At 40.0% G+C, this 14,318-nt stretch overlaps 1 protein-coding gene across 3 annotated transcripts in view; it reads right to left on the bottom strand.

The window, feature by feature from the left end:
- The window catches only part of LOC308412624 (tensin-3-like), a 31,538-nt gene that overhangs the window by 13,274 nt on the left and 3,946 nt on the right, over positions 1–14,318 (bottom strand). For all 3 annotated transcript variants that reach the window (XR_013974606.1, XM_080907126.1, XM_080907127.1), the window contains exons 2-12: positions 12,198–12,365; positions 11,943–11,993; positions 11,653–11,775; positions 9,907–9,971; positions 8,704–8,787; positions 7,757–7,869; positions 7,195–7,255; positions 6,925–7,000; positions 6,706–6,835; positions 6,389–6,454; positions 4,485–4,586 (exon numbers count right to left, since the gene is read on the bottom strand). Coding sequence is in view for 2 of the 3 variants with exons in the window: in XM_080907126.1 (XP_080763252.1) it covers positions 4,485–4,586; positions 6,389–6,454; positions 6,706–6,835; positions 6,925–7,000; positions 7,195–7,255; positions 7,757–7,869; positions 8,704–8,787; positions 9,907–9,971; positions 11,653–11,775; positions 11,943–11,993; positions 12,198–12,347 (1,021 nt within the window). In the remaining variant the exon portion in view is untranslated. The remainder of the gene's footprint in view (positions 1–4,484; positions 4,587–6,388; positions 6,455–6,705; positions 6,836–6,924; positions 7,001–7,194; positions 7,256–7,756; positions 7,870–8,703; positions 8,788–9,906; positions 9,972–11,652; positions 11,776–11,942; positions 11,994–12,197; positions 12,366–14,318) is intronic.

Here is a 14,318-nt window from a genome sequence, read left to right as displayed (position 1 = left end):
ACAGTCAGCTGGTATGGGCACACACAGAGACGCACAAACAGCAGAGACGCACAAACGGGACAAGAAACCACAGACAAGAGAAGACTCTGTTAACGAGAAGACTCGCTACAGACGCCAAACACTCACGCCTCACATGACCATGACAACAGAGACTACAACACAGAGTACAAGAAGAGAGAGATGTGACTTATAATACTGAACTGAGACAAGCCATTAAATTAGATGTGTTGGGAAAAAAGTGTAATGTTATGTAGACTCAACCACATATTTTTTTCTGTAATCTAAACTTACTTCAACTAAAGATATTCCACTCATCCATTCCCAATAGGCCAACTGTTAGAGTGCTTGTTTAGTAGTAGCAGTAGTAGAGTAGCGTGTATAACAGGCAAAAGGTGTTCTTCATTATATAGATTATATATGAGATGTGAAGTCTTCTATCTGCTGCTGCAACAGTCGGACAGCTGTGGATCTTCTCTGACCCCTGCATTCCTCACCCAGCTGTGATGAAGCCACCCAACTCCCTCGCTCTTGCCCCTTGACCCTCAGCATATGTCCAAACAAGCTCCTTAATCCTCAGAAGTAACAGATAAATCTCAAGAGGTCAGTCATTTTGAAAGGCCGAGCTAAATCACGGCATGCACGACAATAGAAAAGTCTGGTTTCAGCCACGCTAGACATCTTGCAAAATGAGGTCTGGAGTTGAATTCCAAGGGTGAGGGAACAATGTTGCCAAGTAAGCAGAACTGCCGTCTCACTGTCACTCTCCCTCCGCTACAACAAAAGAGAGCAGGGAACATGACTCCTACAATTCTTCCTTAGCCTACTGCTTTAAAGTACTTGCTTTTCAGTCAATCCACAACCAGAGGATTTGAATGCCAGACATGCATGATAAAAGCCCCCCTCCCTCTCTCTGCATGATTTGTCCCTCCCGTCACACAAAATGCACTTTTTAACACTGCTTTCAGGCATGTGCTGCTGGGATTTTTCCCCCCCAGTCTTAGTGGAAATTCCTTCTACTAAGGTTTAAGCGGGTTTGAATCTGAATACTAGCCATCTTTCTTCATCAATCCCTCTCATCATCACCACCCCCCCACACCTTGCCTCCTCCTTCATGGCCACCCATTTGGCTGCAGAATAAAATCTCTTACCTTCACGGTCCCTGCCAGGTAAGCAAACAAGACAATCCCAGCCTCCGGTGAAATAAAACTTGAAGAGCTGAACAGGCGATGAATGCACAGAGGAGCAGACATTGTTTTTAACACGCAGGTAATCGTAAGGGGCAAATTCAGAGACTTCGAATAAGTTGGCCCTGCTTTCTTTCACTGCCAGGAAGGTGTTTGCACTCTATACAAGGGAAGAGGGAGGGCTGGGGTGGTGGCGAGGGGAGACCTTGAGTTTTCCAAATAAGGGCAGAGGAATGTAAACAAGTGAGGCGGGACTAAGGAGCTGAGGCGGGCTGGAGGAAACCAGCCCGCCTCAACCTCTTGCCTTGCGTTAGGGGACTACCCCATAGGGGAGAGAAGAGGGGGAAGAAGAAAAAAAAAAATCAGGGAATGAAAGAAAAGAGAGAGGGCAGGCCAGAGAAGATCAAAGAATGAAAACAACATTCTTGTACTTCAAGAAATTTTCGCTCCTCAAAAAGACACTTTTCAATTAAAGCAGTCATTAGCGTCTGCAGGGACCTCGGGGCAAATTTCACGAAAAGTGGCAGCCAAGTTTGTTTTTCTTTTACTCTTGTGTGTCGTGAAATTACACGCCCGATGCCCTCATGCACAATGCAGGCAAGAAACAGATGTGCCTCAAACCCAATTACGGGGTTCACGCATTGTTTTCAAAACAGTTTTACCAATCTTGACATTAAGAAAGCCATAGATGGTTTACCAAATGTGTTTTTAGGTAGCAAACCTAAGAAAATCAGTCAAACCATTTACATCAAGCATTCATCATTTTGGCTGTTGTGGTATGGTCAGTCTCTGAATAATCTACCAATTACAGTGCACGAAAGCAGCGAAACCAGGACTGCTCCTCCAGCTGCTTTTGTATCACAGGAGGAGGTCTGGTTGTGTATGCCTATGCAATTACCCAACCCTTTCCATTCCTTCTCAGTTACTACCATCCTGCACCCCACGAATGCCAAAAATGTGAGTCAAACACATAATGATGATGAGCATCCTCATTTGCTTCCACCCAGCCTTCTGCATGTGCCTACGATCTGTATACTGCCGCACACAGGGAATCACTTTAAATTCCACTGTACAAAGAGATGAACAAATAATGACTATTATTGAACAATACTCAACCCTAGCAGTATCTCACCATGAGGAAAGTTTTATTTTCTTAGTTTTGGAGTTGACATGGTCAACACAGTAATCAGAAACAGAAGAGATACAGTCTTTCAGTGCCTTAAGTCAAAGGTTTCATTTTATAGGTGTATATCTGATGCTAGTCTTTCCTAAAATTCAATATACTTAGTTAAATTGAGATTCTCCACGCTTCATAAAACCAATGCACAAGTGTTGAAAATTAAAGTTCATGCGATTCTTCCAAATATGAGTCAATCTCCCATCTCATGTTAAGATGCTCAACTTTACAGAGGAAAGAAACACTAGACACTCAACTAATATGTCACTGAACTTGACCTTTTAAACAGTTTTATAGGATTTGTGCATTTTGTAGCTTATTTTTAAAATAAAGTGAATGTAATTTGGCAAATAACACAGCTTGCTCCATAGTTAATTTGACACTTCACCCTCAAGTCCAAATCATCACTTCAGAAGAAGACAAAAACAAAATGTAACCGTCTATGATTTAAAAAGAAATAAAAAAAAAGACATCTATCCATTTTTTTAGTTAATTTGTCAGAGGATTTCAAGTATCAAAGTATCATTCAAAACCTTTCCAAAACCATTTAATCAACTTTTACAGGATCTGCTTTCATTTAATGTGGACTAACATTTTTGAACTATTTGTATTCTATGTTATAATTAGGACATTATATATTGGTTGCTGTGACCATATTATACAGAAGTGCATTTAATTAGGGAAAAAGTCCAATGAAAAATGCTGGATTATTTACAGCAAAGAGGAGACATTTCCATGGATATCCGCCTTTCTATTTAAATTTTAAAAAAAAACCAAAAAAAAAACAAAAAAAACAAAAAAAACCAACACTGCCGCCACATACATTTAAAAAAAATAAAATAAATAAATAGTCAACAACCTTTCTTGAATTAACAATTTTGTTAGCCATCAATTCACACAAGGAGATAAACACACACTGACGATTGAAGAAAAGCCACTGAAGTAAATGAGGTTTTCTTTTCAAAATATTAGCACTAAAGTGGCAAACGTTTCCTAGACTTCCTCCTCCTGAAGAAGCTCCGAGTGACAGCCTCACGGAGGTAAACTAGTCCTGCCAGAAGACGGGGTGGTAAGTGGATGTAGAATTCCAACAAAGCTCCTAGTCTTGCTTCTCAAATGTAGCGTTTACATGAGAAAAATAAGGCTGTAAATATCCCACATGAATGCTCGGGAATCGAGGCAATAGAAAAAAATGCTTCTTTGTTGTTGTCATTGCTTTGCTTTGATGAATTCTTAAATTTGAGTGGTTGTGTTTTTATTGCATTCCCACAAGTGAGCATGAAGAAATCTATTGGAGTATTTCAAATGAAAGCAAAAAAAAAAAAGCAAAAAAAAGCAAAAAAAAAAAAAAAAAAAGGCATGCTGAACTTAGCTTATAAAAACACTCAATGAATTCTGGAACAGGGTGGATCTGTGTTTTAATGCCACTACCACGTTGCTCTATTCTGGGAGGTTGTTGTGAATTCTGTGGTCGAGTGGAGAGCAACAACCACAGCTAGGATGGGACGCCCTGACAGGGTGGCTCTGTGTGTGTGTGTGTGTGAGAATGTATATATACCCGCACATATATATATATATATGTGCGTGTGTATGTGTGTGGGCGGTAGTGAGAGTGTGTATGTGTGAGTGGGTTAAAGCATGCCTTTCATTTCATGAAATAACAAAACAGAAATCTCCTGAGAACTGACTGCTCTTCCTTTGAACCCAGCATTTCCTGCGTACAACAACAATCCTCCCTCTCCCTCACACAGACACACTCCATGCCATCTCCATCACCCTGAAGTCTAAAAGGTAAGTTTAGCTTCGAAAGTGTCATAACTTGGATTGAAGTCCCACTCCTATAGAAACACCCATAACATGTAGTGGTGACTGCGTCGATGTTATTGCGATCACGCTGTAGCCACTCACTAACATGCACAACAGGCCCTGTCAAGGGGGGTTAATAACCAAGAGAGGGAAAAAAAAAAAAAAAAAAAAAAAAAAAAAAAAAAAGGGTGCATGTGTTCATGTAAATGTAAAAGAGAAAGAACGCACTGCAAGCTGGGAAAATGATAAGGAAATAAAGTTGGATGAATACTAGTCTTGTGAGTCATGTAAAGACCACTGAGGCATCACAACAGTACCTTCGCCATCACAGATGTTCTGGTACGAGTCCCAGCGAGTTAGAGGATCTGCTGTGTTGTAGTCCACAATAACATCTCCTCCATTTTTCCACTTGTCAGCACCTGGAATAAAAAAACCCCAAAAAAAACAAACAAACACACACATTACTATCCAGTTTGCATGCTATGTTAAGCTGGCTGTAGTGTCATATATATCGTAAAGTGACTGGAAAGTAGCACTGACCCTTCTCATTAATCTGATAGCAGGAAAGCCATGTCATTTCTGAACATTTTTATTTTTAAATTTTAAAGAAACTCCATCCATCCATTCACTTCCGCTTATCCTTTTCAGGGTCGCGGGGGGGGGGGGGGGCTGGAGCCTATCCCAGCTGTCGGGGTACACCCTGGACAGGTCGCCAGTCTGTCGCAGGGCCAACACACAGAGACAGACAACCATTCGCAGTCACTTTCACACCTAGTGGTAATTTGGATTATCCAATTAACCTATCCCCACAAGCTGCATGTCTTTGGATGGTGGGAGGAAGCCGGAGTACCCGGAGGGAACCCACGCAAACACGGGGAGAACATGTAAACTCCACACTGATGGTGGAATTGAACTCAGGACCTTCTTGCTGTGCGGCAACAGTGCTAACCACCGTGCCACCGTGCTGCCTTTTAAAGAAACTATTTTATTTAATTTGTGGGCTGACTACAAACTAAGATAAAATAAAATTAAGGTTTTTATTTAAGACCCCAAATCATCAGCAAAAATATTATTGGTAGCTCTTTCTATTACAGCTTGGTAACCTTGGTAGAATATGTAACTTCAAACAAGCTGAATGCTATTACAAATGAAAACGCAAATTCATATTCAGAGAAACTGTTTTATTATTAAAAGGCAGCCAAGCTGAGCTGTCATATGGTCAGGATGTTAAAGGGTGCTCATTTTCTTCTTGCATTTACTCAACTCTTGTCAGAACCAGAGTGGCCTGTATTCTATTAGTGTAGCAACAAATAAGCTGTATAGCATAAACCCACGCTTGAGTCATTATTATTTACTTACATCTAGCAAATACTGACATATTTTTAGAGTCCTAGGTTTAAATGCAGGAAACATTACTAAAAATGTGAAGTTTTGTATTTTACACTCATGATTGCTGGTTATTACACATAAACTACTGCTCATTGTCCACGTCATTAGCCACAGCGGCAAAAACAATATTTAAACTGCTACCTTAGAGGAGAAACAAAGCACAATCAACTAATATTAGTATTCAGTATATTTCAGTATATAAAAATTCACATGCTCAGATGTTACTATGTTATTGCTAGAAGGTGATTATATTGTTATTATATAACTTATAGCCCTATTTTATTACTAAGTAGTGCTGTCAACCAATGCAGTTTGTTTCCACACTTCTTTCCTAAATATGTAAATATCAGTTTAATATTACTCAAGTATAACCACTGTTGACAGAACATATTACCTAGTTATTACTCGGTATTCTTGGTATTTAAGTGTTAATAACTTGTTATTTCCATATTATTACCTTCTTATTACCCCTCAGGAACCACATTATTACCAAGCTGTAATAGAAAGTGCCACCACAATATGGCTGATGACCAAAAGACTTAATCAAAAACAGAGCAGACAATAGAAATATATACATTTCATTGTATACCAGACCTGCACAGAGGCCCCACATAGTTTGTGGGGCCTCTGTTGCAGCTCATGCTGTGCTTCTTTGCCTCTCTGTCAGCACACACTTCACACTACATTTCCCTTCTCATCAGGGGGCAGAGGGAGATGACCAGAGGAGGGGACAGCACGTAAAAAAGTAGAAGAGAACATTGTATCTGGTTTTCAAATTTTCCTACTACTCCCTATAGTAATTTTAAATAAAGATAAAGAGTTAGAAGTCTACCTGGGATCTTCTCTGGTCCCTCGGAGAAAACCAGCTCCACTTTACCATAATCTGGAAATCTGGGGTCTGAATTGACAGCACAAAGGAGAGAAGTGCATAAATGAGAGCCAGAACCAGTAAGATGAAAGTTGCTGTTAGTTTGCAGCTCTCTCGGTAATTGTAACATGTTTGGGGAAACCAAATTATTGGTCTAAAAGCAGCATGTCTAAATTAAGTTCAAGCTGAACCTCGCAGATGCTGTGCAGAGTTGAGGAGTTGCTGTTTACTATCAGCGGGGTGATGAGATCTGTTCATGGGATTTTTTTTTCTAGGTCTACCTTTGTTGGCAGTCTCCATGTCCTCTTTTTCAAACATCAGGTTGTAACCCTGTACTGCTCCCGTGTGAAACTGCACCCGGAAAATAACCTCACGCTCTGAAGTCACCTCACTTTTATGATAGCATTTAATCTACGAGAGACAAAAAAACAAATGTCACAATGAATACAAAAGCGCAGATTTCGCAACTTCTGAAAACGCAGTTTGTTTTTTTTCCCTACCATGATGTCCCCTTTTAGGAGCTGCGCAGGCTCCAGCATGATGCATACACGGTCTCTGTGGCCTGGACCAATGTGACTTAAACAAAAACAACAGAAGTCTGTCGCATGGAGCCGGAGTGTGGAAGCAATTACAGATATTTACAGAAAGCAGTAACTAATTCAAATTAACATTAAACTAACTAAAACAGAAAACTGCTTTAAAGCCTTCCTACATACTTTGAAGTAAACTATAATGTTCAAATTACTGTACCACATGTGTAAGCTACTTACTAGAATCCAGATGAATACACTGCTTGCATTCCCTGGTAGACCTTGATGTAAGGACAGCACACTATATATAAAAAAAGGACAAAGTGTTTTCAAAATGTTAGTCACAGGTTCCTTCTTATCAAGACCTCGAGAAACCAGTTAGCTAAAATATTCAGGAGATGCTTCCTGGCTTGTTTTGCTCACAGCTGAAGTGTGATAAGCTGCTGCTGTGAGAAAGGGATTTGAGCTCCACGATGTGATGAAAACCTTTTTGTTGTTTCAGTAAAATTAGTGAAAACAGCAATTTACGTGTACACACGAAAATGCGCATGTGTGTGTTCCCATGGTTTCACTTGGAACTGGAAAGTTCATTTCTTCAGTTCTGTTTATGTAAACAACCTCTATCTGTTTGAGCATGCTTGTGAGAGTTGGAAAAAGAGAGACACGGTTCCAATCAGACTCCACTTTTGTTTACCCCTCGAACTCTGATGTGGCTGTCTCCGAATTCCTTTCTTTGTGCCATGCTAGAAGTGATGGTATTTTCTTTGAAACAATATACAGTGATAAACAATATGTGTTTAACCTCTTGCGGAGTTGAAATCTGGAATCCCGTGAAGGATGACGCAGTGCATGAACAAGGGGGAGGCATTGATCTTCATGGATCCGCTTAGCAGGCTGTTGAGGATCCAAACGTACCTGAGAGGAAAGCGGAGGTGGATATCAACATTACACAAGACTTTGTATTGCTTCAGTGATTTAGTATTACATATTCAATGCGAAGGGGGACTGAAAAGTGAGATATAAAAAGAACAATGTCATTGTTCATTGAAGCCAAGATATCCTGTCGTTTAGCCACTACAGTCAGTCTCCAAATGTTGGCTCATTCAACACCCATAATGCAACTTGATAATATCTTTTCATTACATTGACCTTGCCTAGTAAATACCCCTGATTCTATTACAGACCTTTCTGTAAAAAAAGATGTATTTTTCACAGGTAAAGTGATATCGCTAAGATATTTTTTCCAAACCTGACAGCACTTCAGCATTTTGGAAAAACAGGCTTATTTGCTTTTTTTGCAAGGTGAGAATGGCACATCAGCTTTGCTTATGCTAAATATGTGAGGGGGGGGGGAAAGAAAACGGCCAACACGACTCTGTTGAAATAAATCAGAATCTGCTGTCTAGCATCTCTAGAAAACAGTAACTGTCATCATTACTGTTTATCACTGATAAGCAAAGAGACTAGACAGAAATGATAAACCAGTTTTGCCCAAGAGCCATGAGTGCGAGCGAGATATGTAGGTTTACGATTACATCAGGTTACCATGGGATCCTATTAAAATGATAAACAATGACTAGCTGTCAGCTCAAAAAGTAAACAAACAGCATGGGGACTGAATGAATTGTATGGTATCAGCTGGGTCTGGGATCTGATTGTTTGGATGGAGAGGTGGGTCAATGAGGAGCCAAACACACTGCTAGAGCTCTATTACCAAACGGAAGGGCGTGCTTATGTTTTGGGTCTTACCGCTTCTGTGAAGGTGTCATCAGAGCTGAGACCTTATCATCGTAGTATTTCCTCATGGCGAAGCGGTCCAACGCCTGGTCAGCACTTTGACAGAAAGAGAGAGACGCGTAAAACGCTTTAGGTAATTATGACTCAAGAGAAAGATTATACTCTCCTCTATAATTGAATAGTGTGGACTGTAACATCCAATTAAGGCAATGCATACACACACACACACACACACACACACACACACACACACACACACACACACACACACGCATGCATACAAGAGGGAAAGTAACCAGAGAAACAGAGGATTCCAACAGAGAGGAAGGGAATGCCAGCTTTAAGTAAACACAGAGGGGGAGAGGAGGACACAGAGAGGCCAGAGTGTGTGCGCAGCTTGGCTATTCAGACAGACCTAAAACCAACAGGCTCTGGAGCCCTTTCACCAAAGCTCTGTTACTGTCATCGGCCATCTCGCTCATCTCCTCCCCCCCACCCCGGAATCTATTCCTTTGTAAATCTGTCCCATTGTGTTTTCCTGTCTCTTTCTCTACCTCTCTTTTGCCCCCTGTCTTTCACATTCACCTTACTGCAATGGTATTCCTCAGTGGGAAGTGGGAAAGAAAAGTGCTAAGAAATGCACAAACTGTCTGAATTAAGAGCCAATATATGGCCATGCCACACTGTCTGCTGTGTGCAGAAAGAATCTACGCAATGCCATATCAGCAGGTCGTGTCAATATCAGCCCTTACTTAAACCTTCGGCACTTCCGAATTTGCTTGCTTGGTCAGAAAATTATAATCCGTTTTCTTCATGATAAAAAAATACATTGAAACTGACACTGTGGCTAGAAGGCATTTAAGTAACTAACATGTTTCTAAGTTGATTCACGCAATTCAATACGGGGTGATTCATTGCTTAAATTGTGTGGCTTTTCTTTGAATCGGAGAGAAGTGACTTTTCTTTTGACTCACTTTCTGATTCACCTTAACCCGAAATTAAAGGAGGTGAATAAACCACTGGTGGTTGGTTTGACATTGCTTATCGTCTACAAAAACACAACATATCGAGTCTTCATGAACTGCTGTGGTTTGTTGTTCATACTGCTTCACCACCAGAAGTGAGCGGTCGCACATAGCATGATGAGCCATGACTTCAGAGCAAAAAGAAAAAACATCATTTATAGTAACAAAACATGAGAAGTGTGTTGGTTACCTGGCTGACACGTCAGTGAAATGCACAAACGATGAGATGACAACGCCAATTCGACCCTTGCCACCCTAAAAAAAAAACCCACACAAAACAACAACAAAAAAAAAAAAAAAACAGGAGATGATTCACTACACACGCAGCAGTCTTACTAAAAATGAAACCAAAGCCAAAAGGCCCCCCACAGTCTTCATAAACACAAGTTCCAGCCAAACGAACAGTATTGTCCAAAAGTCATGAGTCACCTCTCATTTCTTTTATATTTTGCTTCCACTGAGCCAAACTTTTTTTTGTAAAGATTAAATGTTATTTTTAAGATAAAATGTTTTAAGGTAGTCTTGAGCAACATTTCTCCAGGCTTTCTGGAGGTCTTTCAAGCTTTCCTTTGGCTATTTGCTGCTTATTCATTTTCAGTCCAGTCATCCAGTCCGTGTACTTAGCTATTTTCAGATGAATGTTTTTTTGGTTGTTTGCCAACCCATTTAACACTGACCTAAGAATCATTCAAGTGTAAAAATGTACCAACTTAAGGGGTGAACCAGTGTAGTGTCTACACATATCAGACAACTTAGCAAAGATCTTTATCTTTAGATACTTTATTATTAGCAAACTGCCAGGGATAACACAGTTATATATACATTAATAGTGTTTACACATATAAGAAACTTTCCAAAGAGCTATAAGCTCTTTGGAAAGCTGATCCATCTATTGTTTGTCAAATCCTCATCAGAAATGGTCTCTGTGGATGAAAGGTGGCAGTCAAGAAGCCCTTCTTAATTAAGGCAAACAGAGAAAAAAGGCTGAGGTGTGCCAAATTACACAACAACCTAACAGAAAATGAGGGGCAAATTTGAGATTTTTAGTTTCATCTGTTGTACGGAGGTGACCAAACTGCTGTGGAGTGAGTGTTTACAGCAATCTATGAGGCACGGCGGAGGTATTTTCAGGGTATGAGGCTCTATTTCAGCCAATAGTGTTGGGGATCTTACCAAAATTGATGAAATTATGACTGCAGAAAAATACCATCAGATTTTGATTCATCAGATTTTGATCAATTATCTAATACCATCTGGAAAGCATCTGATTATGCTTTATCGCACTGTAAATGCAGTAAAAGCATACCTGGATAGAAAAATACAACATGGAACACTATCAGTCATGGAGTCACTTCCCCAGAACCCCGACCTCAATATTACTGAAACAGTTTGGGATCATCTTGATTAAGAACATCCAAAAATGAACTTTGAATGTCCTTCAAGATGCCTGTAGAACTATTCCTGAGGACCAGTAATAGAAATTAGAAGAAATCTTCCCCAATCGAATTCTGGCTGTGTCAAAGAATAAAGGTGGTCGTAGCAACTTGCTGACATTCAAGTTTGTAAGAACTGCACAAACTCTGTTTTTTGTTTATTTGTTTGTCTATATATTGTATTTCCAAGCATTTTTGCACATATTCCAATAAATCACTGTTTCCCATAGCAAAACATTAAAATGAACAGGTGCCTTGTGACTTTTGCACCACACTGCAGAACCACATTGTTTATTTCACATAACTGTTTTCTGCTTATTGTGTGTTTTTCCTTTCTTGTTTCACTGGTTTGCACTTACCCAGATTCAGCAAACATGTAAAACCACATTCTCATGACAGACAGTTCAGTAGATGTTAACCGAATCTGATCGAATCACACTTAGTCTTAAACTGTTCTATGTTTTACAATATTATATTTGTATAAAGGTTCTGTAGGTGCTCACCCTGCAGTGTATAACAGCCACATGTAGCGGATCAGCATTGAGCCAGCTCTCCATGGCCTTACAAATGGTGCAGATCTTATCCAAAGGTGGAGCATGCAGGTCAGGCCAACCTGTATCCAGGGTCTAAAAACAACACCATTAGACACACACATACACACTCATCATCCTCTGTCCCTATGCTTTACAAATCAATAATATCTTGCTCACATTAGCTCACTAGCCTGAGTTAATCAAGTAGACTGACAGAGGTGTACAGTTGCGCTATTTGAAGTAAATGCCAGATGCCTTACCTTTGGGTTCATTCTAGAGAGATCTTGTCTTTTCTCTGACAGGTTTATGATCTAAAGAAAACATAACACAACAAAGCACAAGTCTTAAAATGTTGTCTCTAAGATTTCTGCATTCTTCCTTAACAAGAGTTCTTACAAATGCATGAAATCACTCTGGGATCAAGTCAACATTACATCAAAGCCCACCACCTTTCAACACTTTCAACACAGTTACAGCACTTTCCAGGGGAAAGCAGCAAATGGACCGGCACTGACCAGGTAATTGTCTGCATGCTTGGACTTGAGCATACGCGTGACATCCTTCAGGTTGTGTGAGTAGATCTCCTCGGAGCACCCCCGGGGGAAGGACACAGCTATGATACGCTCTGTGATATACGTAAGGTCGAGTTCATATCCCTCCTCCATTATGAATCTTTGGCTTTCCTGTTAAAAAATATCCAAGCAGAGACACAGGAGGAAAAAGCCTTTCAGTCTCACAGCACTGCAGGTGACTCAGGTCAATATTTGACGCTCAAAGTCCTCAGCTTGTGTCATTGTGTACATGTTCTCATAGATAACTTTAGGGAGTGACTTCAATGCCAGATTGTATGACACAGCATACTGTGTTTACACAGCAACGGTCAGCAGTGTGTGCCACAGATACTACTCTTAGACAATACAACATATCGCAATCTTTTTAACCTTTTGAGCACGACAGATAATTAACTTCTCTGGACTGCAAAAAGACACACAGGAGAAGACTGGACATGAGCAATCTAGGAACCGCAGTCAGTGATCCACAGCAACAATGACAAAGACAAAGAAAACTTTCAAAGAACTCCGGTTGAAACCAGTTTCTGTAAATCCCTGAGTGACGGCGTGTCCCTGTGACCTCATGGCCATGAACTTCCTGCTATGGTGGTCTAGGAAGAGCCAGTCTCCCACTGCTACTCAACACATCCCACAGACTCTTCTCTTGCTCTCTTATCTCGGTATCTTAGTACGGCCTCTTTGTCACTTTGTACAGCTCAGCAGCGAGAGAGTAGCAAGTTGTTGCCAATTGACCTCATAGTCATAAGTTAGTGTGGAAAACCTAAATCCAGCTTGGTTACGGAATTCTGTCTCCTGCTTGTGACAAGAAATTTTCAAATTAAAAGGGAGTAAAATCGTTCCAAAAATTACGTTTTTGATTAATTAAAGTCTTCAATTCTTAAGCTTTGTTTCTTTCGTTCTTCATGTGCTCTTACATTTTAAATTAAAGCCAGTACTGATCTGTCTTTCAATTTAATTTCCTATCAGTGAAGAGTTAATTAACTAAGATTTGAGATCTAGATTTTTTTTCTTTTTGGAAAACTGTGTTATGTTAAATTTTATAAACAGAAAACTGTCTGTAAATGAAACCAAATCCCGGGTTAAGAAATGATTTATACTCCTGTCTTGCATTTGTAAGAGACTACTGTTCAACAGAATCTGAATCTTATATTCAATTTTTCACAAGCACACTCACAAAAACAGAAGCACATTGCTAAAGCTGCCAAAGATATCATCATCGCTCTTCTTGACTGAACCCAGTTGTTTGTTGTGATTAAATGATCCTGTCGAGAATGCGTCCATTAATTAACTCTGAGACGACTGCAGGCTACAGCCCATCACTTTGAACGGGCACAGTGAGGGAGCCATAAATCAGGGACAGTGTAGCCATGGCTTAAATGAACCCTCAGAGCGGAATGAAAGAGGCCATGTGAAGAGGTCATCACTGGTAGGGACTGTGCTGTGTTTTTGTGAGTGTGTGTGTTGTTGGAGGAGGCGCTCAGGTCCTCAGGTCGTTGAAGCTAATGACCGGGTTAGTTTATTTCCCTAGTGACTTTAAGGAAAAACTGTTGACTAATGGGAAATTAATGAACAGAAAGGCCGGGACTTAGGCTCTGCGTCAAGGGCATAGCAATGGGAAGAAGGCCCCGTAATATTTTGAAAGTGTCAAAGTACTGTGCTAACTGTGTGGAAGAGGTATCAACTTAACCAAAGAATGATACTGGCTCAATTTTCTGCAAGAAGCAGTATAATTGTATTTTAAAGCATAACTCTAACGTGTTCCCTTCTTCTTTAGAGACATAGCTTTTAAGTTCATAAAGTAAAAAAAATGAAGCTTTAGTCTGGCTTTGTTCAAAAGTTAAAAAAAAAAAAAATCTGCACATTTTCCAACAAAAAACTAATAAATTTTTAATTATACCACCAAATTGAATAAGACTAAACAGAGTGAAAAAGGAAAGGTTTCCACCCAGTTCAAATGGGCGGATCTCTAAAGATGTGCAAATGTAGCCAGTATCTAAAAATGACATAACACGTGACAGAACTTCTAAGTAGTATTCGATTTTTCATATGAAACATTCATGTGTA

The sequence above is a fragment of the Rhamphochromis sp. 'chilingali' genome (assembly GCF_963969265.1).
Source record: "Rhamphochromis sp. 'chilingali' genome assembly, chromosome: 16".
In the NCBI taxonomy this organism is placed as follows: domain Eukaryota; kingdom Metazoa; phylum Chordata; class Actinopteri; order Cichliformes; family Cichlidae; genus Rhamphochromis; species Rhamphochromis sp. 'chilingali'.
This window is presented reverse-complemented; position numbering and strand designations above follow the sequence as displayed.